A 27,734-nucleotide genomic window follows, 5' to 3' on the forward strand; every position below is an offset into this window, starting at 1 on the left:
TGAAAAATTAAGTGCCATTAAAAGTAAAATAGGGCCAAAAAATGGCACGGTTTGAGTCAGGTTGGCAGCCCTGCTCTTCACTGTGACAGTTTTTTTGTTTGTAGTTCTTTGTGTCCGAAGTTCAAAAACTTTTTTATATTTCCTTATTCTTTTAGGAAAACTTGGTTGCAATTTTATTCTAAATATGTAGTACATATGTATGTATATGCTTTTAATAATACAATAGAGAAAATATGCATGCGTATGTGTGTGTGTGTATGTTTAATGTATGTATGTGAAACTCGCTTAAATTAAACACGTTTAAGTGCCGCATCAATGTCTATTTGCTCATCTATATTAATACAAATGAATATAACTGTATATATGTATGTATGTATGTATTTTTTTAACGTTATGAGAGTATGGCCCTTTATTATGTGCTCTTTTCATATACATACATATGTATTCATGTTTTCATGTACATATGTATGTAGCTATAATTACTAAGTACAGTGCGCTAGCAAGATTGAGCTTAAAAGAATGCATCTCATTGTGCACCACTTTAGAAGACTTGACATTGACTAGGTAACTAATATTTATATACATATGTAAGTACATTTCTTTTGTTTTTGTTTATTAAATAATTCATTGATGCAATTTAGCTTCCAACATGGCCTCTTCACTCGCTTAATCTAATCTAATAATCATCATCACTTCTCACTCGTTGCAGCCGTCGTTGCCTTTTTTATCAACCGCCGACCGCAGATTTCTTTAGTATTTATTAGGTCTTCAGCCTCCCAACATTCTCGGAACTTCGTTCGACTGCCTTAAACAGCCGAGGGATGCGCTGCAATGTATTCTAAGGCGCGCACTATAGCTTCTGGAATTGGTGGTGGTGTTGGAATATGCGAACCGGTAGGTTGGAAACCATTCTCATCGGCTGTGTAGCTAATTGAGACCCGTTCACCTTCGGGTGATACATACTCGTATTGGCCAGCTACACCCGCTGGATTGCCGGCTTCTTGCTGTTGTATGCCATTGCTGGTTTCGAAGGCGTAGGCATAGTTGCCCTCCGGATCCGCGACATCGTTCTTGAAACTCAGCACCTGTGCGTCCTTGTCGATATTATCGGCGCAGGCGTAAGCGAAGAGAGTGGCGAGCAGTAGCTGAAAAAAGGAGAAAGGGTTGTTGAAATTCAAATAAGTGGTTTAGGAATTTTTGAAACCTAAAATATTCTCGCTTGGCGAAAGACTGCGAACGCTGTTCAAATATCGATTGTATATTTTTATTTCATTTTATGTTGCTCTGATGTTCCCGTCATTATAGACAATATGAAAACTCAAATATAGCCTATTTAAAAATCAAAGTGAATATTGCGAAATTACCATTGCAATTTTAAATTGAATTTAAGAATCAAAATCGTTCAATTTGAAAATGGTAGAAACACAATTTTATGCGATGCAAATGACATCTAATTGTTTGTTGTTTTTTAATTTCTATTGTGTTTTTTTTTTTTTTAATTTTGCAATTCAATTTATGTAACTTGAAAAAACTTTCTAAATACTCGCATATTTGTACGCGAAGTGGTGTTGGAAAATAAATTAAATTTTTTTATATTTTTTTGAAAATTTTTTTTTTGTAAGCATAATTATTAATTATTAAAACACGTCGTGTGCAAGAATATATGAGCGCTTCCACATTAACTTTAAAGTATTAGAAAATATAGAATTTGGTCTATTGCAATATTTTTCATTTAAATTGCGCTTAAGTTAAGCCATTTGAATCAGTCAGTCAGGCCGTATCACGAACTTCACAATTTTTTTTTTTTCAAATTTTTCGCAAATTTTTTAAATACAACATTGTTAAAATTTTTGTTTTCACTTCACTCAAACTCCAATTAAACACACCATAATTTAAAAAGTGTTTTTGCAATTTTTTTTCACATAATTTTTAAATATTTTTTTAGCTAAAGAAAGAATTCTTTATTAAAAACCTAAAAAAAAAAAACAAAAAAGCATTTAAAAAAATCGACTCACTATCTTGAACATCTTGCTGTATTGTAAAGCGTTTGCTAACTGTTGATGGATACGCTGTCGCGAATGCTTTTTATATGAGCTAGCTAAACAAGCTCACATCTTAGCCCCAATCTTAGGAGGCGAAGAGCATGGCCCAACTAAAACGACACCTAAGTAACAACAACAACAACAATTAAAATATGTCTACATACATACATACATACATACATATATACATGTTGATGGCTTCCTTACTACCTCACAAACGTTTGTCAAAAGGCACAAATACTTACATATATATTTAAAATAGTTGAAAAATACTAATGCCAAACTAAATAGCAAAAACAAAAACCAAAGCAAAACGAAAAGCTATGAGAAAAAATATAAATTAAAAATCGCTGAAATCTGAACTCATTAAAAGTCGCTCTCAAACTTTTAATATCAAATTTAACGCCACATTATTGCTGATGATGATGCTGCGCTTATGCATACATACATACATATGTACATGTAGATGTATGTACGTTTGTGTGTTTAAATTAAGATAAGCAAAAGCTACTTACAGACACGTTTGGAAGACTTTGCTGCCTGGCTTTCAGCGCATTAGGCCACATATAGGCACATAGCCGGTGGGGTGGGGTGGGGCGCTACTACTCTGCGCTATTCAATCAACACATCTTCTTCACGTGTTTTATTTAAACCATTAACAACAACAAATAAATGATTTAGCAAGAAAAATAAATAAACTTCTATATGTACATATTTGTATGTATATATGTAAGTATTCAAAAAAAAAAAACAAAAACGATCTACTCGTGCTTTAGTTTCGCAGACGTTCAAAAAAACCTAAATCCAGGCGCAGGCGCAGGCGCAGGCGCAATTAAAACAACATTTCAACAGCTCTCAGATCATAAAGTAAGCAAATATGTAACTGCATGACAATTTTATTTGCAAATCCCATTTGAGTAGTAGAACTAAAACAAATAAACAAACTAAAACTAAAATAAGTAATAACTAATATTAATAATATTTTTTTTTTGGCGCCTACCTACTTTTGCTAAGTGTTTGGCCGACCTTCTCCTCCAATTTATGCTGATGTTATAACACAAATGGGTTTAATGATAAGCCTTTTCAAGGCAGAAATACACTCTGAGAGGTTCGCCCTTGACTGCCGAGGGGCGACCGCTGTTAGAAAAATCCCTTTTCTAATTTACATATGTATATGTTGATCTGACTAGGAATCGAACCCTGGTCCTACGGAGTAGTAGTACGCCACATTGGCCCATAATAATATGAAAATCCAATTTTTGAGCTTCAGCCATAGCAGCTTAGAGTGCTTAGTGATGGTTGATGGTTATCAAGTCTTCTGTGCTGAGCGTTGATGTGATTAATTTATGCTTAACAAATTTCTACATACATATATACATATCTATGTAGGTATATACTACACATACGATATCTTTCGGCATTTGAGAGAACAACTTAATTGCCTTCAGAAATTTGGATTAAAGTTCAATAAATAATTAACTTGCAGACTAAATGTTGAATTTTTTATTAAACTTGTATTAAAACGGCATCTTAAAGCACAGTTATGATCAGCTTATACTTTGAATGTTGGATAGTAAGTAAACCAACGTACCTACGGTGTTGTGCTGTAACTTCAATTTGTTTGGCAAATCAATTGAAATTCTTATAAACGAACAAACCAATTTTAAGCAATATTCCAGATAATCATTTATCGACAATGCCTGCACACACGCAAACCCATAATAATCCCTGCAGGGAAAGTTGCTAGTTGTGAACCTGAATTCTACCATTCTGCGCTGCAGCCCAACTAGTTCACGTTCTATCGTTTTTCATTGTTAGCGACTGGTATTTTTAACATTGCAATGTCCTACGAGATGTCAACTCTCAGGCTATGCATCAGCATCTACTAGTAGAAATACTAGTAGCATCATACCAGTTGATGAGATAGTCTGCCAATTCACCCCCGTGAAAAGCATAAGTATGGCTTTTTCTTCGCGGCGCTCCAACAGTCGCAATGGCCAACAGAAGAAAGCACTCGCGTGGTATGCCTGAGGTCCCAGGTTCAAGTCCTGGCGCAGGAAACATTTTTGTATTTATTTATTTTTTTTTGATTTTGATTTTACTTAGGGTTGTTGTAGGACTCATAAGTGTGTAGGTGTTCGTGTGCACATGCTTTCTTATAACTAATTAGACCTTAAGATTTAGCTGCTAAGATTTGGTTGTATTTAGACCTTAATTCTCATAAACGTTCAACTGTAACTAGAACTTAAAGCTCACTTGTAACTCTAGCCAATAGAAATCACTTCAGTTGTAGCGAGTATGAACCGTTTTGTAAAAACGACGCTATACGGCATTAAAAAACGAATCGAAGAGATCGTTCAATTTTGGACATTACAAAGAACGCACGTGTTTTGATTTATTTTATTGTCACCTGATATATTTCATTATTGTAATTTTTAAATTTAATTAAAAAAAGAAAAAAAATGTATTTCTTTTTTTATGGCACAAGCTTTTCTTCCCATATGTATTTTATTTCTACAATGGAATTATATTTTCAAGTTTGTTATTTATATTTTAAATTTAAATAATTATTTTTACTTACATTGTAAACCAGGAAAGCGTGAAGAACCACATTGATTTAACTTTAAAAATCTTAACCACCTCCAAGCGGCCTCGACGAACCTGCGATCTCAGAACCAGAACCAGTAGTCTTCACGTGACGCCACAGCCGACATTTGTAAAAAAAAGCAGTTAATTGCGTTTTATTTTTGGCTTTGGCAATTCAAATGCAGATGTCGCTGAACGCCTTAGTTCTTCGAAATTGTCGAACTGGTAGGTAGGCACATAGTACTAGTTAATGAACTAGTATTTTTTCTACCTCGTTTGTCTTTTCACTGCAGGCATAATATAAACTTTTGTTCACGTGCATGCATGTGTATGTATGTACATTAGCCGGGAATTCCATGTGTTGAAAACGAAAGTTAACCCAAAAATCTAGTATGGCGTCGCAATTCCTTAAAAAAAAAAATGTTTAATTAAGTATTTTGCTAATCACGAAAGAAACTGGACCATCTCACTGCACGGCAAGTGCACCTATAATATTTGTGTACATATACATATGTATGCACATAATTGTATTAACTTATATTCATAACGAAGCAAACGTATATATAACAATTTATAGAACAGCTATAGCAAAATTAATTGCTTTGGTGGGTTGCTTGCCCATAAAAAATAAATTGCAAAAATTCTGGACTTTAATTCATTCGCTTTATCTTGATTTATCGCAAACTTTAGGATTTCAGTGTTGTAGAGTCAAAATGTACTATACATATTATTCTTCTAACTGTAAATTGGGGCGGTGCGATTCACTGTGCTACATAACGTTATAATTAGGCTGTGTGCCAATCGGTAACTCTTTTCTCCGAGGTGAGACGGGGTGGAGAAATTTACTATGGTGTACAAATAAATTGAATTTTGCTGCGCCAAATGTAAAGTAAAATTTTGACAGTTAAGAAACTAAAAAAACGCTCGTCCATAAGCTCTATTTTTGTGTGTTGCTGAAATTGTTAAATTTTATCTCGGTTACAATCCGAAATTTTGAGAAACTTTAGAATGCAGTGTAAAATATGTAAAAAAAAAACCTGACTAACGTTGAAAGCTACAGTGTTCACAAAAAACTGCTTTCTGGGATTTTTTTTGTTTTTGAGGTTAAGGAGAATACATTTATTATACCTTCTCGAAATTAGATAGAGATGCAAAGAGCGTGGGTCTGCTCGCGCGGTGGCATTGGCGATGAAAATATCCGATGGGGCTACCCTTGTAGTGACCAGATGGAGAAGGATTTGGCAAATTTAACATTGTGTAGTCTGAGCGATGCCCACTTATTGAGCACGCCGTGAAAATGTTTGCGATGACTGGAAGCGATATTCTCGATGCTTCAACCAACCTGTTACCTTCCTAAAACAAAAAAATCCAGGACACAATATTTAATGAATTTCTTGTTTACTTGGAGGAGTATTAAGGCCAAGAATGAGAATTATGGCCAAAAATTACCTTCTTATGGCCAGTTTCAATTTAAGTGGAAAATAATTTATTCTTTTTTCTCAGTTTTCATAATAAATTACTAGTAAAACCTCGTATGTGAAGTTGCCAAAATTTTATAGGGGGAAAGGAAAACTTGCCTCATTTCAAAACGGTTCTCTTTTTTTATCCCTAATTATCTTAAGAACTCTAAGTATCGATATTTTTGTATGAACGGACGGATGGGCTTGATACGAGTAGCTTCCGGTGAGCAAATATATTTTTTGGCAGCTAATGTCAGTTACGAGGTTTTGCTGAACCACGATACGCGGTTTTGTACTTTAAAGAACGATATGTATGTATGTATATGCATTTTTGAAATGCCTTAAAGCCGGTGTTGCATAGTGTGATTAAAGCGTTGACATTGTAAGTCACAAATAGATTAGAAATCTTGGCAAAAGTGATGGTATTTCAGCTTAACCTCGTCAATTTAATTAAAATAATCGACTTACGATTTTTTATAAGAGTGCATATGTACAAGTAAATGCCTAGGCGTACAGTATTATTTAAATATTTAAATTTGATTAATAGCATCAACCACGTAAAAGACTAGTCGGCCTACAAGTTAAATCTTTTTGTTTTTTTTTTGTTTGCTTGTTAAACAAGAATACTACAGAATTTCAATGAATTGCCGAAATTTAGAGTCTCATTTGGTAGATATATTTGAGTATTTGAGAAATACTTTGCACATTATTTTCCAGCTACACAACTATTTATGCATGCGTAGGCATATATTTGCTCGAATTTTAGTTGGAATAGTTAAGCGGCAAGTATGGATATAGTTAATTATAATTTTATAAATTATTGAAGAATTATTCTAATTAAAACTGTACGAAAATTATGCTAATTAATTGATATTCAAGAATTTTGAAGTACGAATAGAAGTGCTTTTAGAAATTTGGAAAACGTGCCAAAAATTGTCGATTTTTATAGAGGAATAGTTTTAGATTTGAACGTAAAGATTTTACTATAATCCCGATAGTTTAAAGACTAAAGTATACTTGCAAGTTACAGGCGGACAACGAAAAATAAATTATGTCGATAACTAGCTTATAAATTACGTATGTACATATGTATATATCGTTGGCTTAGTTCGCAAACGTGCTAAGTCCATTTTATTTTTTATTTTTCAGGAGGGACAAAAAACCGTCTAACTTTTTTTGTTTTCAATATTTTTCTAATCTGTAAATGCAGTTTTATTCCTTAGTTCGTCTTGTTTTAGTACCAATAATCGGCCAATTTCCAAATAAAGCTGTTGCAGACTTATAGGCTCTTTTAGGACTTACCACATTTTCTCTTTAAGATTTTATTCTTTTAATGTGGACTTAGCACATTTTCTATCAACCTTTTTTCCATTATTTTTTATTGTTAAAAGATTTAATTGTTTAGTTTAAATATATTTCATTGTTTTAAAATGAATCATAACCTAATACAGTTTTATTTCATTGCTATTAATAAAAAAAACTATTTTTAGTCGTAAATTTATGTACCATTTATAAAAGAAAATAATTAAAAGCAAGTAAAGAGGTATAAGTTTGGGCGAAACCGAACTTTATATACCCGGCGCAGGTATCAAATACTGTCGTAAGCAGGGGCTTTTTTCCCGATTTCAAACGTTTTCGATAATATCCTGAGTTAAACTCAATGAAATAATTGAACCACGTTTAGTGGAAATCGCTAAAGTGGCTACCGAAATACACCTTGTAGTCATAAAGTGGGCGGTGTCACGCAGTCTTATTTATTGTTAAGAGATTGTTGTAAGTATTAACTTGAAGTAAATTAGCGTCTTCAGTTATTGAAATATCAGTTTCCGTATTTTTGAAATTTACCGTTAGATATACGGGAAGCGAATGTAATTTTGGTCCGATTTGAATAATTTTCAACGAATTGCTTTTCCGTACCAGGTTTATTAAGTGCACCGAGTTTGGTAGAAATTGATAAATCGGTTACCGAGTTACACATTTGTGGTCATAAGTGGGCGGCGCCATGCCCATTATCCAAAAATGTATCATAATCTTATTTTCTGCTGAGTGGTTATCGCGATCATCGATTTTTTACAAAAATTCTACTTCACATACTAATTTTGAACAATTTGCATCCAATATTTACTGAAATATCGTAGTTTTGGCATTTTTAGAAAATACCTTTATATCGGAAATGGGCGTGGTTACATTCCGATTCGCCCATTTTTAATACCAACTTACCTTGGATAAAGGGCAACCTACATACCAAATTTCGTTGAGATATCTCGAGTTATCGTGTACACGGACAGACGTGTATATATATTTTTTTGGATTTTTTTGGACTTAGCACATTTGCGTACCAATGCATAAAAACAAGTAAAAACGACATTACGGTAATTTTCTTTTTTGGTAATGATGTATTTTCAGTTATACTATCTTACTGCATCAAAATCTAATTTACATAAAAAGTGTAATATATCTATGATTTGAAATAAACATTGGCCGATTATGCAAAAGTATTAGCATATGAATTTTTGTTGTATTTGTGACACTTTTTGGTTTTTTTTTTTAATTTTACTAGCGATCTCGCTAGCTTGTAAAGTGTACTGCGCAACCCGCATAGTCCAAAGCTTTGACGTCATCTATATATGGGTGTTTCCAGCGGAAGGTCCACCACGACAAAAAAAAATAAAAGTTTTATATCTAACGTATTTACGGGCCGATTTGTCTGCTTTTTAAAATATATACTGGCTATGTAAGAAGAATCATGTTTGCATAAATTGGTCTTCCTAGGTGGTGCCAAGGTCGAGATATTTCGAAAAACCGTATTTATGGTCCGATTTGGTTCGAATTTGGCGTATGTGGTTGAAACATAACAAATCATAGATTTCTAATAAATTGACCCTGAATTGGCGCTGAAGTCAAAATATAAATTATTCTACATAAAATACAAGTTTTATTTGCGTTAAAAATTCATTTAAAAGCAATATTAACAAAAATATAACGATGGAAATTTATGTCACGTCACGCCACGTCACGTCACGTTTCACACTTGGGGTTGTAAAAGAGAATTGAAACAATTTGCATTAATTCAAAAAACTCTAAAAACAACTAAAATTGCTCCAAATCATATTAAAATAAGTTTCATCAAAATAGCCATCCACAATTCGCAGAGTTTTGCGATTTTGTACGAAAAGAAAAAATCAACTTCCATTTTTTGTCACGTAACGAACCTCTCTTTAAATGCTTATATTTCAGGACCAAGCAGTTCGATTGATTTAATTTTTCGGTTAAATATAGAGCTAATTACGTGCTATACAATGGCCCAAAAAAGTTAAAGAAAACAAATGGTATTCCTTTTTTGTATCACATTGAAATCGTACGACTGTCACGTGCGCCACCATGGCAATGCCCATATATAATCTATATATATAATACGCGAAGGCATTTTTTATGCAGCATACAAGATCTGCAACGTTCGATCGATTTTCAAAAATGGGGTGTCAAATTAAAGCGCTTGGCCTGTAGACTGGTTTTATTTTTTCGAACAGAGTTGCCACCTCTAGAACAATTTGAATTCAAATTATTTAATAAGCAATGCCATAATAACCGCACCGTTCATTCGATTTTCCTAAATACGGTGTCAAATTAAAAGGCTTGGACTGCAGATATGCAATAAGGTTTTACGTTTTTGACAAAAGTTGCCGCCTTTAAAAAAATTATATTCAAATTATCTAAAAAAAAAAATCCAATATTACAAAATCGGTATCAATGGTAAGGGGTTTGAAAATCTTTCTCTCTTAGCTCGACTTTAAGAGGGTTGCCACCTATTTAAAAGATCAAATTAAATTTGAATTAAGGAAATTAATTCGAAAAAAAATGTTTTAACATATGGTTGCCAAACGAAAGGGGGCTCAGAAGGTAGCAGTTTAAAAATATATTGAAGTGGGTTGCCACCTGCTTCAAATGTCGAATTTAGTTAACTTTTCCAAAAGTTATATGAAATGTAAAAATATGGAAGTCAAACGAAAGAGTGTTAAGAAGTCTTTAGTTTAAACATTAAGAATATTTTTGAGGTGTTGGAAGGTGGTTGCCACCTGTCTAAAAGTTTATTTCAAATTATTATAAAAGTTAAATGAATTATTAAAGCATGGGTATTAATCGAATGGGTTTGAAAAATGCCACATGTTTAGAAAATAAAATTCAACTTAATTCATCAGTTAATTAAAATATATACGAAACTACTTTGTTCAAATATTAAAATTATTTAAAAAGTCAAATGAATTATTAAAATATGTGTGTCAATCGTAATGGGGTTGAAAAGGCTTTATTTCTAAAATATATTTAGAAGGGTTGCCACGTATTTTATAAGCTGCATTCAAATTATTTAATAAGTTAAATGAATTTTTAAAGAATGGATATCAATCGAAATGAGTTTGAAAGGGCTTTCAGGCTTCCGAGTGAATTTAAACCAAACTAGTATACTAGTTATTTTTATTAACCGACTTCACAAAAAGGAGGAGGTTATAAGCTCGTCAAAATATTTTTTTTTTATGTATGTTACCGCATAACTTTGAACCCGCTTAACCGACTTCGATAATTCTTTTTTCATCGGAAAGTTGGTACCTCAAGGGTGGTCCCATTACTAATTTGGTTTAAATCCGATCATTTGATCATGAAGAAATTAACGATAATCTTAAATGTTTATGTGAGAATTGAAGTCGGTTTTGTTTTTTGCTTAAAAATTACTTGTTGTTATAAAAATAGATTTTAAACGTATTTAGTTAAATTTTCATATTTCGGTGCACCAAAAATCAAAAAAAAAGCATGCACCGAAATAATGAATGAAGGCATATAAATATAACATTATTTTCGCAAAACATATTGATTATTTTGATTAGAATAGTTTGCTTGAACATGGTACATGAACCGGAAAGCATTCAAAAGAAAATATAAATAAAAATGAATGTTAAGAAACTGGCTTCAAAAATATGTGTAGATTTGCATGCTGTAGAAAAGCAAAAATTAAAAGCTCAAATTAAATGTAGCTGCATGGGAATACAACCATTGATGAAATTGAAAAATACGCTTAAAATCACACATTCACACATTTGTCACACATTCTTTTTAACAAATATTTGTGCTTATTTTCTTTCTAATGATTCATTTTATGTTGTTAAATACCAGGAGCATCAGGCATAAACACAACGTAATTTTAAATGTATTCAACTTTTTTTTTACTGTATAACATAAAAAACAATGAGTTTTGAATGTGAACGTTTCCAATGGATGGGAATCACTGAGTACCTTTCAGCTCTGCTATGGACTACAAAGATATAAAAAACCAAGAAATTGTAACCAATCAGTAGCCCCACAAGTGCCATCTGTTCAATGAAAGCAAATGTCTAGCAAGATCCTACAAGACTGAGGGCACCTGGAGCTCCGATGACTTCCAGTTATTGGGTACCGAAATATTCACCCAGTTTCTGACAACTGATAACTGTTTACGAACCAAACAAGCCTTATCTAGCCAAATGGTCCAATATCTCATTACTGAGTGAATCGACGACACTTAAGAGTGCCACAAGTTCGTTATGTACTCTAACATAATTTAGACGAAAATTGTTCTCTCTCTCTCTGAACTAATTTGGAAGTACTTAGAGAGCTGGCCAATGCCTTCAGTATAGCTTAGCTGTCTCTAGAGACACTTAAACTCGTACCTCTCCATAGCCAGTGGCATTGCAAACATTTCGGCTTGGAATACAGAGACAGTTTCCCCAAGAGATTTTTGTAAGCAAAGGCTTGAAGCAAAAAACACATGAAGGCATTCGGGTAACCTTTTCTACGGGGTCGCCGTATGGTGGCCGGCTGCTATACCCGTCACGGGAGCACTGCCCACTACACCCACCAAATCTCTGGAAATAATATTAAATCTTCCACCTGTGGCAAATTTTGGGCCGGCTGTAGTGCGGCCACGTTAAATACGATCCAACCGTGGAGAGACCTCAGATTCGGACACGCAAAATTACTTGAAACTCTACCGGACAATCTACGACAGTTAGAGATTATACCACTCTTCTACTCTGTCTAGACAACAAATTCTCCACAAGAATCCCAGAGAGGAACGAATGGAAAGGGGCCACAGGTCTACGGCCATATATATAGATGGTTCCAGGCTTATCAGAAGAGTGGGTAGCGGAATTTACTCTGATGAACTCGCCTTAACTTCAGTTTTCGCTTACCGGACCATTGCAGTGTCTTTCAAGCAGAGCCGCCATAATGACGGCGGCTCGGTGGCTCATAACCTCTGCCCCTCCTGGATGGCCTATCGCTATCTATTCTGACAGCCAGGCTGCTATCAAAAATCTCAAATCTAACGGAACAACGTACAAAGTAGCCATAAATGCATAAAATGGTTGTATGGGTGCCCGGTCATAGGGACATTCCTGGCAATTGCCTAGCCGACGAGCTGCCAAGGAGGGGGCGGAAATATCTGAAGTCAATTCTGCTCAGAATGCGGGCATACCTCTAACCCTCTGCAAACACAGACTAAAGGCTGAACTCATCGAGGATGTAAACACCAGGGAAAGGCCGTGGAAACCACCTGCCATACTACCAGGCAAATTTGGCCAAATATTGATGTAAAGCGATCCATAGCTCTTACTCGGCTGGACCGCTCCTCTCTCAGATGAGTAGTAGGTGTGATCACCGGACACTGTCTGATGGGTTCACACGGTAAAAGGTTAGCATACCCCCCACCAACGATTTTTGTCGCAGCTGAAGAGACGACGAGGAGGAGGAGACCATCGCAACCAACCAACTCTTCAACAAGTACTTTCTGAATTGTTTAGTCGACTTGAACTCGGCGAGCATCCTCGACTCTTTGTGCTTTATAAAACGCACTCGATGGTCCAATTTCTTAGGGAGGGTAAGAAATAAATGGCTTCGGCCAGTGGTATCACAACTGGCTTTTCCAGCCTACGTGTGCGCCGTGCTCTGCGCGGGCAGCCACTCTAACCTACCCTAACCTGCCTTCATATAGACACTTAAATTTCCGTTTCTGTACTTAAAATGGTATTACAACTTGATTCGATGTTTGTGACTACTAGAAAAATGATGAAGTTTACGAAAATAATCAGAACATCGAGCTGTTTGTCCATCTAAATCTTTTCAGTAACGCGCGACCGGTAGTAAATTAAAACACTACATACCAACCTTCTATTTCGCTTTTATCTCACACTAGGCTTTTATTAAAACACACAGCCTATTATTTTGAAATTATATCAAGCAAATGCAGAAATGCAAAAAAACTATTCAACGAAAGACTTTAGACGCGAACTTCTTTGTCCTAATGCCGTAACCACTTGAAGTCTTCAACATATTACAAAACAAATACATATTGCAGCCGCCGGGGGTTGTGCATGCTTACACATAACATGTTGAAATGTTCGTAAATTTTTTTTTTTGGATTTCTGTAATTAAAAAACATTTTACTTGCAACTATCTATCTTCCTTCGTTTATTCGAAAAAAAAATGAAACTATTAAGGTTTTATGAGTGTATTATTTTTATAATATTAAATAAAAAAAATACAAAATATTGTGTTAACAGGAATACTCTGCTTACCTACAAATACATATTCAAATATTGAGCATTAGCGTTAAATTAATTTCCAATTAACTTACGAGGGGAGGTGAAAATTTCGCGGAATTAAGGCTTTGGCTAATGGCTGGGGATTTGGTTTTTTTTTTCTTTTTCAACTAGCGGTACTTGGCTACATTATTTACTTTTAATTAAATTGGCGCCCTTACGTTTGAGAAATCGCCATATAAAATAAAATTGGTAGAAAACTAACTTACGGAGAAGCTTTGGTTTCCTGCCGTCTCATTGTTGAAGATATTCGATTTAATCAGGATGCTTCTTTTCCAGAAAAGCGATGATTTACATGTGTCATGTTGAGGATTGTGACAACAAAGTTGAAAAACTTTATTATCTTTCTATTTCTATGGCCAATGAAGAATGGGGGCCAATTATCCACTTCGAGTGTTCACGGTTACGAGCCTTTGAGAGAAGAAGAATAAATTTTTGCTACTTGAGGCAAAATCTGAGTCTAGATCTAGATATTTTTGTCAAGCAAACGTGTACACTGGTACACAAACGTAACAAATATGGAGGACAGAACAGGCGCCAGTGTCTAAAAAGCCAAAGTACCCATTGCGATGAGCACTTTGCCCACTTCGTTTTTCTGGCCGAAGTACTAGAAATGTCAACATGTGCCAGATTGAACTTTGAAAAGTGTTTGAAATCAACCTTTTTTCCTTCAGTCAGCCAGGCGGCAATCAGGGCCATATCCAATAGGATGATCACCTCCAGGATCGTCAAGAAGTGGTTTGACACTTTTCAACTTCTGGATGTCGCCGACGAACTTGCGGGACCGTAACTATTTTGTGAACTCAGTTGGTCCTCCTCAAGACTCAGTCACAGTAAGCAATGGGGAACGGTAAGTAGCCTTAGACAGACTAAACTTTTCGGATACTCTTTTTCAAGGAAAGACATACATTTTTTGAGTGGAGCCAATGCCAACTTGCTTACTGCATTCACCGCATTAGTCTCTCCACAGGGACAGGCTTGTCATCTTTGTATTGAAGAGGATATGTCGGAGCACATTATGTGTGATGGCAGCAAAGCAATTCGTATGGAGATCAGAGGATTCCATCTACATATATTAAACAATTTCGTACAATTTTGGCCAGAAAATTTTCCTTTCATTGAATAATAACGAGAATAAATAAAACAAGTAACTTTATTCTCTTCGAAACAATGCATTTTTAATTTCTCTAGCCTCCTGTATCAAAATATGTGTTTTCACAAAAATAAAAATGCACCTAGTGAACTTTTTGATCTCCCCTCGTAGTGCAATTAATTGGCCAGCATTCTGTTTTAGCTATGCAAAATGCTCATCCTTCATAACATAAACCGCCGCCCAATTGCTTTTTGATTGCATTCAAAAATCAATCACCAAAAATCAAGATGAAACAATATTTGGCTGCAAGTGACCTTCCGATAAAAAAAATAATAAATAATTCACAGCCAATAAATTTAGGTCTACTAAATGCTGTATCCGAAACGCATTGAAAATCGTGTTCATTAATCTTTTGCTCAAACAATTATGCATGGGACGCATTAATAAAATTTAACTGCAGCAGTGAAGCCACCAGTCATGTTGTTGCTGTTGCTAGTATTTTTTTCTATTTTTAAAACCAGCACGTGGTTTGATTTTCGCGCCGGTTTTAGCTATTGAACAATAAAACCAAAAAAAAACAAAGAGCCGAAAGTAAACAAAAGCAATAAAAAACATAATTCACAAATTGCGTCTGGCTCAATTTATTTTTATGAGTGCCTAAAAGTGTGCAACTAATTAAATTTATAATAGAAACGAAACCATTGTATTAAATGTTAGAGACGCACAAATACACATAAAGACGCTTAAGGGATATACAAATGATAATAAAGTTTGTGACTTAAGTCTTTTGTTTGCTGCATAGAGGCGAACGAGTAAATAATGACACGAATCGCTTGCAATATTTCATTGCATTTTTATGGCAAGGAACCCAGACAATGTTTCATTGATTTTTGGCGCGCCTTTGAGTATTTTTTCGACACCTTTTTGTTTGCAATATTTAACTCGTTCACGCTCTAAAAGACATAAAGAACTTGTTTCGGATAGCCACTTGCCGACGCAATTAAATGCCACGACCCTTTTGTGCTGCGCGCACCTTAGCGCATAGTATAAAAAGCCTTAAAATTTTTGGTTCAACGCACAGTTTCTGGATATACAGCAACGAGTCCTGCGCTCAGCTCAAATAATCAACCAAAAATCTATATACGTATAAAAATAAAAATTAAAATGTTTAAATATGTAAGTATGTCAATAAAATACGCAAGCAGCAGCGACTAAGCGAGTAGTTACTTAAAAAAAAAAAAACTTTTTTGTTTTTAAATAGCGTCGCACATTTAAATGAAAAAAGGCGAATTATTTTTATATGGCATTTTTAATTGCCTCAATCATTCATTCATTCATTCGCTTGAAGCGCTAAAATTATGAAATTGCTTCGTTAAACGTTGCATTACACCTCATTTGTGATTCATTTATTTTCTTTTTTTGCGACTTTGTCGATTTCTCACTCTGCCAGTTCGTTTGTGTTGCTGCCCTCTTCTCGTTGACCTTCGTCTATGCGGACAACATCGATAAAAATGCCGAAATACGTAGCTTTCAAAATGCTGCATCCGATGCCGAGGGCAACTACCAGTTCTCCTATGAGACAAGCAATGGCATTCAACAACAGGAGGCCGGCAGTTTGGACGGTGGTGTGCGCGGCTCACTGAATTACGTATCGCCCGAAGGTGAACGCATCTCCTTGAGCTACACAGCGGATGAGGAAGGCTTCCACCCGGCAGGTGATCATCTGCCAACGCCACCACCAATACCAGCTTACGTGTTGCGTGCCTTAGAATATATCCGTGCACATCCACCACAACTAAAGGAAGAGCAATAAACAATGGCGGCGCCTACACACACACACACACACGCACACAGCTTTAAATGCAATCAAACTGAAGCCACGATTCACGAAACAATGCTCTCTCGATACGCGGAATGGGTCACCGGCCAACCTACTGACATGTCAAAGCTGAAGTGTTAATTGACTCATTTCAATGAATTTTTCTTGTTATTACGTTTTGTTTTTGTTTTTTCATTACTTGTTTTCGACGCATAGTAATTAGCTGTTAATCTGTGCATGCCTCATTTTGTTTTCGCGCGTACAGTTTGACGTATTGACGCGCGCATAGTCATTATTTGTAATTAATAGTTTTTGTTTAATAAATGAAGTGTTTAAAATGAAAATTTTAGACCTTTGTTTAGAAAATAACAAAAATCACTAATTTGTGTCTTTTTCAGGTTTTCCTATCAAGATATTCTATTGATACCGATCTACATCGATATATCAATATTAGGGTGGTACTTAAATGTAGGAAGCTAATTTTTACATCAGATTTCCTAAGTCTCAACCCTTACGTCGATGCTACAATAGTCAAGGATATCACATATACATTTTGGTCCCGATTGAGTTCGGTTAAGGCGTGGCGCATAGGGGTCATAATTCAGATTACCCTATAAAGACGTCTTAACCGACTTCAATCGCGACCAAAATTTTTAGTTGATATTTTCGACTATGATACTATCGATTTTGGGTATTAGAAGAAAAAAAAATAATAATTTTAATTTGTTTAGTCTCTATAGTGGAAAATGTACTTTGCCGCCTGTTCGACACGCCTTAACCGTCTCCAATCGGCACCAACATTTATATGTGACCCTGGTATTACCGATTGAGGGGGTGAGTCTGAAAAAAGTCGTTCACTTGATTTTTAAGGATCGCCCTAATCAATGTCCATCAACGCTTACTTTACATTTATTTCGATAAATATATCAGCTTACCTAACAAAACAATATACATATGTATTTATGTATGTACGTTTATGTATGATATTGCCAATAATGAAATCACCAAATATTGATAAATATATAGGAGATATCGATATTGGAAAAAAATTTAGGAATCCCAAAAAGTTATGTGTTTAAAATTTTACTGAAAGAGCTATGCTGCATGTATAAGTAATTCTTGGTTTGCGGACTACTTTTCTTCTTCACATTTGGTGTTACAACCAGGGACCGAAAATATCCATTTTTTGTGATTTTTTATCTCTTTTAATCCAAAAAATTAAAGCTGAAAATAACAGTTATGGTATGATCGGAAAATTGAATACAAATATAACGGTTGAATTTAATCGGAAAAATAGAAATACAATTTTAACGATTAAATTATGATGTTTATCATAACCGTTACGCCAATTCGCCAATTTCTCCTCTCCTTTGCGATGTTGCGCCAGTTGTTCACCCCCAGGTGTATGCGGGTTGCGTGTATGCACTTGGTCCTTTTACCGTATTCTTAATTTTTGTTATTTATGAAAGAAAATATATCCGTGCACTTTTCAGTTTCCTACCATTCCCAACGTACCTGCTTTTGGTAAGAGTTGTTTCCCGCTTGATGCTTCAGGCTAATATCATTTGATAAATATTTAGCCATCTCTAAATACTAAGGGTGTATTTTAAAGGTATTTTAAATACAAAAGTATTAAAGTATGTCCATCACTGCTTCTTAAGCGTCAAATTTGGCCACGTCAGAATCATCACATATGTATGTAGTAGATGGTTTAGCGATCTATGTAGCCTGAGTATTACAAAGATTAAAATATAAAATTGTTTTAAATATTATGCTACAAATTCCCACCATTGATGCCAGTCGAATGAATCACTCACTTAAACAGCTGTTGGCCCTGCACATTGATGGCTCGCCGATTTCCACACAAAGCCGTTTACCTGCTCATCTTAGCGGATTCCCATGACAGTAAAAAACCCAGTAAACCAGTATCATAGAAATACATTTGAATAAGAAAGGTGCCAACAGGTTTTTATTTGACATATTTTGGGTTTTGTTTGGATTTTTTTTTGCGGCGCGATTGCAATATGTTTACGGTGACCATATTTATGGGAGCGAAATACGGGACAAAAAATAATTTTGCATATTTTTGCAAAAAACAAAAAATACAGATCTTAAAGCCTTTTTCAATGATCCTAGATGTATTATGCCTGAAACAGCATCCTTATAGTAACATCACAAATTTATAGGTTATTTTTCTCAAGATTTTTAACGCGCGAAATTTGTTAAAAAAGATTAGTTAAATTTAGTATAATAAATTGTAATTTTAAAGTCGGTAGGACTTACCGTTCATTTTTGGCAGTTTTTTTTTTTTAAACGGTGTTACAAATTTTTTTCATACAAAGTATGTTCGACAACTTTTTGAAAGAGAAGCAACTTGCACTTTATTATACTAAATTTTAATGACGAGTCCTAAGTCGTCGAAATACCGAACACCGAATACGGGACAAATACAGGACATTAAAAGAAATACAGAACATTTGGCGTCCCGTATAAAATTAATAAATTACCAGGACAATGGGTCAAAAAAGACGGATGGTCACCGTGAATATGTTTGTTAATACGTTTGCTATAAATTTGTAAGTTTTGTGAGAGTTTTTTGTACAAATATTTTTACAATTTAAAAAATTAAATAAAAAATTATTACCTATAAACAATAAACTTTACAGTGTAACAATAAATATTTTTATACATTTGTGTACTATTATATTTTCTTCCTGGTGCACTGGCTAGCTAAGCGATTTTCATGTTCATGGTTTTTAAGTACATATGCAAGTATAAAAATGGGCAGCAAAATTGCATATCAAATTGATACCTTGTTTATTCCCATACACGATTCATACTGTTCATAGAAATAGCTAAACTACGTTTAAGGTTTTTTTTTTTTACTAAATAAAGATTTGTTAATTCATAACAACAAATTTGGACATAAACGTCTTAAAGCACACTTAAACGCCGCTAAGTGCTTTAAAGTCATGTCATTTAAATTCAATCATCAATTAATTTAATTTAATCAGATTTTAATCGAAAATGTGTTAAGCTGCATCATTAACCACCAGCTACCTGATTGGCAGTAAAATTTCTTTAAGTTTTATGTGAAAAAAATAAAGTACCAAATAATGGCAATTAATTCAATTTCACCATAAGCGCACATAAATAATCACACACACTTCTGGGTGATTTGAGCGTAGCGTTGGGTTGATGCCGATAAAAACGAGATTTTGACACTTTTGTGATGGCAGGCGAAAATAACTGAACTGAATGAAAACAAAAATAAAAATAAAACCACATATGAGGGAGAAGCACGTTTTAGTTTTAATTTTGGAGCGCAAGAGGTAACTGCGACATATGTAGATACATATACATATATGTACATAAGTATGTGAGTTTATAGAAGCAATGACAAATTTATCGCTAATGAAATCAAATTAAACACGCATACATATGTACATATGTATGTAGTATGTACGAGCAGGTATAAGTTAATAGTCGAAAATATTACGTATGTTTTTTATTTAGGAACTGTTATCACAAAATTCGCGCAAAGTAATTGATTTTAATCAAACGCACCAACTACATAATATGCACATAAGGGTGGGCCAAAAATTGCTTTCCAGCCAACCCCAGAACTGGATAATATCGAAAATAAGGGGACCGGTTTTTTTTTATTTTGAAATTAGTTAACATTTAATGGTTCCACTTTAAAATTTCTCATGTAATTTATATGAAGGAAATGCATTTTTTCGCAGAATTGCTATAAAATCATAAAAAACAAGCATTTCTATCGAATAAGAATATTTTCTTTCAGAAGTCTTAAAAATAATAAAATTAACAAATCCATTTAGTTGTTCGTAAGCGATACGGTCACGAACATATAAAATAACTAATTTTGTATACACTTAATAGTTACGTATTGAAATTTTAAAGTGAAATATTAATAGCTAAAGTGAGATATTCTTATTCCTTCTATTTATTATTCATTTTGCAAAATAAGATATAATTGGAAAGGTTATCAACCTTTCTATCTATCTGCTTTTACCTTCGTATTCCGTTGTTAAAATTTTGTATACAAAGTATTTTTTGAAATAAGTATTTTTTAGTCAAACCATACTCCGTAAAAAGGTTCATAAATTTCTATTTGAATTTGAACATTCTTCCGAGAAGGAGTCTTATATTACGTTCAAATTGGCCCCATTTAATTTGTTAAATGAAAAAGAGCATTTGGAAAACGCAATCGTCCACATTGAATATTTGGAGTTAACTTTGACGGTTGTTTGATTACCAATAAAAATTCGAAAAAATATTCAAAATCAAGTTTTTGTGTGTTCAATTTGTTTTTTTGCGAATGTCTGCTTCATGATATTAACGAATACGAATTACTTAGAGACTTCAAAATTTTTAGTTCGTATGCACTATTTATCTCTGCGTACGATGAGACCTCAAGGGAAATAACTAATTACCGCCTTGGCCTCTTTTTTGGCATACAACAATTCTGATATTTTTTGATAATTTTTAATATTTTGCAGAATATAAATTTTTTGAACGTTGGCGTGTCAAATGAAAGCTTTTGGGTCTTTCTGATTGGCCGGAGCAGAAAGCTTTCCGATACAACTCTGCGTTGAACTGGTTTTCAAACGAGTTAAATGATTTAACTGGTTCAATTTTCCGACAACAATTGCATGCGATTTAACTTGTTTATGAACATGTTTTGTTCATTTAACTGGTTCAAGCCCATTTAACATGTTTAGCTCGTCAATATGAACGTAGTATTAAGGTGCTTAGAAGTTAAACATTTTTGGAAGTTACACCAAAAACCAAAAACACCAAAAGTTACCTTTCCATTGATATCTCATTGTGAGTTAAACTTTAATTATTAAACGCCTTTATTGCACAATTTATCCCCCCCTGTAACAAAAGACTTTAGAAACGAACTTGTAGTAAAATGTTCGGTAAAGCTCGGAACACTTTGACGACAGCAAGCGACAAGCAGCATCTGTCAAATTTTAAATACACACGTTCTTACGGACACAATTATTTTGACGACAGCACGACATCTTGGCTGCAGGACTGCAATTGTCGACGTCGCCAAATTAAATCTATTTCTAATTTTGCCGGCGACAATGAGTAGATGTAGTGCTGCAAAATTAAATTGTCGCAAAATTAATCACATATTCTTGATTGTTCATGTTTTTCTTATTTACTTAAATAAAAATACACAATTTGTGAAATAAATATACCAAAATGTCAAACTTTAAAATCAGCTGTTTGCTATGTCGCTGAGGTCTTCAAAATGTTTAAGAAGCTGGCTTCATGGAGTTGCAGTCATCAAAGTGTTCCGAGCTTAACTGTACTTACCGACACCTCCAAACCATACTATGCTAAATAAGTCTGCCTGCCTACGTCTCTAATGACTTAGCATGGTACGGTTTGGAGGTGTCGATATGCACATACATACATACATATATGTACTGCAAATTTAATGTCGATAATATTTCAAAAGTTGGCTTGATCTTCAATGGCCAATTCTCTTTCGCACACTTCTTTCTTTAAAATGCACATGGTAGGTGATAATTTATATAAAAAAATATTTTATTGTGACGCAATCAAAATTACCATAACATCTTTGAGTTTTGTTTATCAAAACAGAGCTAAGCAACACTTCCGCACCAACCAACCATAAATAAGTGCGCAACTAACCGACCACTTGCTAATTAGAATAGAATTTCGTCGCCATAGAAACAAAATTTTAGGTATATTTTAAGCATTTTTAAATATTGCCACTGCATACATTACGTTTTTAGGTTCGGTACGCACGCTTTTTTAAGACATTTTTACGATCACTTGAAGTGCTACATACAAACATACATATGGTTATGTATGCAAATCAGAGTATTTCTATGCAAACATATCGATCGAAATATTCGTATTTTCCTACATAAAAATTTTTAGAAGTGTGTGTACAATTGGAATTTTTAACATAATTTTTATTGTCGTTAATTAAGCGAACGATATTAATATATAGAATTTTGTAATTTTTTTCCTGAAGTTTTCGAACCTCATATCAATTCCTTTGATCTGTTGAAGTGCATTTTTGGTGAGAAAAAAACCAGATGTATACTGCGAATAGTAAAAGATTCTCAGCCGTAACTTGTCAAGGCTGGCTATTATTTATTTAGTTGTAAATTTATTGTATTGTATTGTATTGGAAAATCTCACTTCAAATATTTTTTAATTTTTTATGAATGAATGGAAGGGAATACAAAAATAAAAATACTGCTAAGGCGCAGTGAAGCACGCCGGGTATTTGCTGGTCTACTAGTAAAAATATTTTCACAGTCCGGACACTGATTTAACCTTTTGCACATGACAAGCTCAGTTAGAACTTGACAAAACTTGACTGGCTGTGAAGTCGGTTTTGCGATCCGATCCGAATGTGTTTTTTAACTAATTATTAATGAACTAGTTTTTTTATTTTATCTGGAAGTTATACAGATATTTCAATCATTAATAAATAAATTAGTCACATAATAATCGAATACTAGCGAATTATAGAAAGAGTGTTGAATTTTCGACGTCTCTGGAGCTTTCACATCAGTCGCACTTGAATAAATTTGTTAAAGAACAAGAATTCGCAAAGCCACTTACTGGCACCAAATTATGTTCTGAATTAGAGATGGGCACGGGACTAAATATTTTGTCTCGATCCCGCCCATCCCGAAATTCAATTTTTAAGTCCCGAACCCGCCCATGCCGACGTTTTTCAGAATTGCCCCGCGGGTCCCGTGGATGCCGAAATCTATCAATAAGAAAAATTCACATGTCTTTCAAATTAATTTTAAATAAAAAAATAATAATAATGAAAGATCTGTCATCTTCGGTTTTTTTTTTTTGTTTTGCTTTTGCTGTTCATTTTCGTCCCAATAAAACATAAAAAAGTGCATATTTCACACATCGTTTATAAGGAAGATTTTTCGAATTTGCTGGGGTTGCGGTTTTATCGGGGTTGACGCGAAAGGATTTTGGTCCCGTCACACCAGCAAAATTTCTCAAACCTTCCCGATACCGCCCATCCCGGCAAATTTGAAATCAGTGCTGTGGGTCCCGCGGGTTCCGATATCGCGCGTCCATCTCTAGTCTGAATGCCAGCTGACTTTCAAAAACTTCTTCTCTTCCAGGTTGTTAGTACTTTGTAGAATAGTTTATTAGCTATGCAGATCTCCTATACTACAACCGAAATCAAAATATATGTATGCTTAACGGTATCTAAATTGCGTACGTAAGATGTCATTCAACGGAGAAGGTGCATTATACCTGTTTTTGATAAGAAATGGTGTAGTTCAAGTCAATTTATGTACATTTCTATGCGAAACCCAACAAACATTAAACAAATTTTCCTTCTTCCTTTGCCAAGCGAATGAGGGACCAACAATTTGATAGTAGTTAATTCAATAAGTTTATTTGAAAATAAACCGGACAACAAGCCGTCCCCAAATTGAAAGCGCAACAATTTCCATAAAAATTGTATTTTATGTCGAACACTTACGTTTCTCACGCTAGGAAACAAAGGATGTAGTAGATGCTCATCAGTTATCGGACTCAACCGCAAACTGAATTGTTTATTGGACATACATACATGCACACCCTGCAGGGAAACCGCGGACTAGTGAATCAAATTTCTAGTTCCGTACTAGGTCTTTATCGCCAAAAACGAACTAGTCCGATACGAACTAAATCCCCACCAGTCCAAAATCGGCGAAAAGTGGTACTTTTAAAAAACTAATTTATTTCAGTTTTTTCACTAGAAATCGATATCTAAAGTGACGAATTTAGAAATGGTTCGGAACTATAGAAAAAGGGATGCAGAACGAACTAGATCCTATTTGTCGAATTTAGAACTAGTTCGAAACTATCGAAAAAGGGATGCAGCGCGGGCTTGTTTACTTTACATAGATATGTGTTTGGCGGCTTTTTCGTTCAAATGCACTTCCATTCTGCACTTCGCAAATGCTATTTCATAGTTTGGTAATACAAAACAAAACTTTGTATTAACATACTAACATCTTGGGGCCAACTGGAATGTAACAAATAACAGCGAGCACCTCTGCAAACTCAGCTACAGCTAAAGGTATGTAAACGTACATTTCTTACAATCATTCAAACAAATTTAATTTCAAATTGAAAACACATTTCTTCCAAACGGAAGAACCAAAAATATTAAAAAATCATGATAATTTTTTCTTCCGTCTGTCGATTTAAGAACTGGTTCGGAACTATAGAATTTAGGACTAGCTCGGAACTATCGAAAAAGGGATGCAGCGGCGGGGGNGTAATTGATACTTCCTAGGACATCGCCATGTTAAATTCGCCAGTTGCTTGCATGCAAAAGAGATTTATCGCGAACCAGTACTGGGACTAAATGTAATGAGATTTTCCCCACAGGGCATGTATGCTTGCATGTGTGTGTTTGTAGCATACACATGAAAATAAGTAAGGCAAAAAACTCAACGGAAACTAATTGATTCAACAAATCGAAATCGAATGAAAAACCTGAATTTTCAAAAATATTATACTAAAATCAAGAAATATGGGTAGCGCAAACAGATAAATAAATGAGCCAACGAAAATTTGCGAATACGATCGAAGAAGATTGTAAACAAATTAGACTGTTTCGAGGTAGACAACCACTAAAATGGTACGAGTACACCAGCGACTCAAGAGCAAAACTTGTATAAGTTTGTAGGCAAGTAAATATGTATTTATGTATGTATGTATATACATATGTATGCATTGAGAAAAAAAAATGAAACGGCAACCAATGAACCACCCATTTGACAAAACGCTAAAACGCTGGATATTTGAAAACTTGCCCTATTGTATTTGTTTAGCTAATAACTTGTGGTTGGCTGATTACGATTAATTCGAAACGGTTGGATCAGAAGATATAAAACACTTTATTTTTTACGCGCTCGCTTGCAGTTGTGATAATTGCTTCAAACCCTAAACATATGTATATAAACACATAGTATAAAGCTGCAGGCACAAATATCAGGCCAAACAAGTATAAAAAAAAACACTAATAAACGAATACCTGGTTGCATAAAAATAGCAGCAAACGAAGCTGACTACAAAAAAAAAAAAATTGTATTTAAAAATTTCAACAGTTGTTTTTTGTAAAAATGCGGGTCACAAGTAATACAAAACCAAAAACCGTAAGTGTCGGATTTACCAATTAAAGCCAGCAAAACCTTGAAAATTTTTTATAAAAATCAAAAGAAATATATATATATATATAAATCCTTAGCAGAACAATTTGACTAATACTGGTTTCTTTGCGTGAAATTTGGTATTAAAAACTAGAAAACTGTGAACTCTGTGCTACATTTTGCTAAAAAATGACTGCTGATGCATGTGTGTTTTGTAAAAAAAAAATTTGTTATTTTGAACTACATATATTCATATCGTGGTGGCAGAAATAATAAAAACGCCTTACTTCAACTAGTTTTGTTTATTTAATGTTTAATGTTTTTTTTTTACAAAAGTCTGGCTCATTATATAATAATCAATTTTTCAAACTTTATACAAAAATTAAAAAAAAAATCAACAAATGTTCATCAAAACTGGAATTTTTTTATTCCGTATTTTTAGATGTGCAGTTTTGTAGCTCATTAAATTTTAGTATAACAACGTGTAAGTTTCAATCTTGGTGATTTAAATTTTTTTTGCAGTCAAACTTTTTCGTGTTTTTTTATATATATATATATATAAAAGTACAATTTATATGTAGAAACTGTGGGTTGATTTTTTTTTTTACATTTTGTTGCGAACGGTATTGCGCGTTTCATTTCATAAGAAATTCATGTTTCGTGTATTCTTTTTGTGGAAGAAAATGCACAACAGCGTCAGCAAGAAAAATTATCAAAAATCAACGGTATTTTATATGCGCTTCAAACTTGCACTTTATCCTACTAAAATTTAATGGGCTACAAAACTGCATACCCAAAATCTATACATATAATAAAATTGTGTAAAATTGTTTGTTAGAGCAACAGACGCCAAATAAACAATTTTTAGAATATTTGTCTGTCTGTCTGTCTGTATGTTTGTACGCGCGTCACTCGAAAACCAATGCATAGAATCGAATGCAGTTTTCACCTATTTATTGCTTGAGGTCTAGCTTAAAATATAGAACAGAAATTTGAGAGTTACCAACTGTTTGAAAATTGCAGTTTAGGTCAATTGATACGATTACGTTAAATATTGCAATTTGCTGTAAAAAAAAAAGTTTTAAGAAGGCTTACCGCCGAAAAAATATTTTGAGAGGGGTTGCCACCTGTTTGAAAAATGTGTATTCATTTAGATGGATAAAATAAATGAAATATTGCAATACTGGTGCTAAACTAAAGAGGTTTAAAAAAGTTTATTATCGAACATATTTTTGAAGCGGCTTGAAAAATTGAATTCAGTTAAATTGATAAGATGAGGTAAATATTGAATTCGTTTACCTTTGAAGAAAGCGCGCGATATGTAGACTCGAGATATAAGATTATAAATTAAATGTCTAGGAAAAAGCCGATACTATACCTTCTAAAATATATCAAGTAACACCCACATTTATAAAAAATAAAACATGCTTCATCAATCGAAAACTTTTTTTTTAAATCTCCCTTCATAAAGCTCTTTAAATCTATTTAATTTTTTTATGAATGAGGCCGTACGAGTTTTGGGAGAGAGTAACAACACAAAAATACTTTTAATGCGCAGTGAAGTACGCCGGGTATTTGCTGGTTCTGAATAAAAAGTTTAAGTTTTAGTAAAAACTTGTTAAATTTTTATAATTTGAATACAAAGTTTGAAATGCGAAGTTAATGAGTTAATGAGCTAGAAGAAAAAATAGTATGCAATAAATAAACAAAACAAATATAGCCAATACAGTCAAAATAAGGCGTCTCTATTATTTCTGCCACCAGTGTAAATTAATTTATACATACCTCGTGATTCATGCTCTATGCTCTGGCAATATTTGATATTTCTATTTAGCATCAACAGCATCTCAAGCTCTTCGCACTCAGGTACATACATATTTCACCCTCTCTCTTATCGCGGCAAATA

General features: G+C 34.0%; 2 protein-coding genes across 4 annotated transcripts; one reads left to right on the forward strand and one right to left on the reverse strand.

The window, feature by feature from the left end:
- Positions 1 to 611: 611 nt before the first annotated feature.
- LOC108362209 (pupal cuticle protein Edg-78E-like) lies at positions 612 to 27,734 on the reverse strand. 3 transcript variants are annotated; one of them, XM_017615085.1, is made up of 2 exons: positions 27,614 to 27,734; positions 612 to 1,145 (listed from the first exon to the last, which is right to left on the reverse strand). In XM_017615085.1, the coding sequence occupies exons 1-2, from the start codon at positions 27,623 to 27,625 to the stop codon at positions 807 to 809; spliced, it is 351 nt and encodes a 116-aa protein (XP_017470574.1). In that variant the 5' UTR covers positions 27,626 to 27,734; the 3' UTR covers positions 612 to 806. The 3 variants fall into 3 exon arrangements, 2 of the variants coding, with proteins under 2 accessions (XP_017470574.1, XP_017470573.1); XM_017615084.1 differs by lacking the exon at positions 27,614 to 27,734 and adding an exon at positions 2,016 to 2,277; XR_001847431.1 differs by lacking the exon at positions 612 to 1,145 and adding an exon at positions 4,901 to 5,035.
- Edg78E (Ecdysone-dependent gene 78E) lies at positions 15,436 to 16,972 on the forward strand. Its single transcript, XM_017615083.1, has 2 exons — positions 15,436 to 15,985; positions 16,260 to 16,972. Exons 1-2 carry the CDS (start codon positions 15,974 to 15,976, stop codon positions 16,620 to 16,622), a joined length of 375 nt encoding a protein of 124 aa, XP_017470572.1. The 5' UTR covers positions 15,436 to 15,973; the 3' UTR covers positions 16,623 to 16,972.

Source organism: Rhagoletis zephyria, unplaced genomic scaffold (assembly GCF_001687245.7).
Source record: "Rhagoletis zephyria isolate East Lansing unplaced genomic scaffold, Rhagoletis_zephyria_1.1 Rzeph_scaffold_00962, whole genome shotgun sequence".
Lineage (NCBI taxonomy): Eukaryota > Metazoa > Arthropoda > Insecta > Diptera > Tephritidae > Rhagoletis > Rhagoletis zephyria.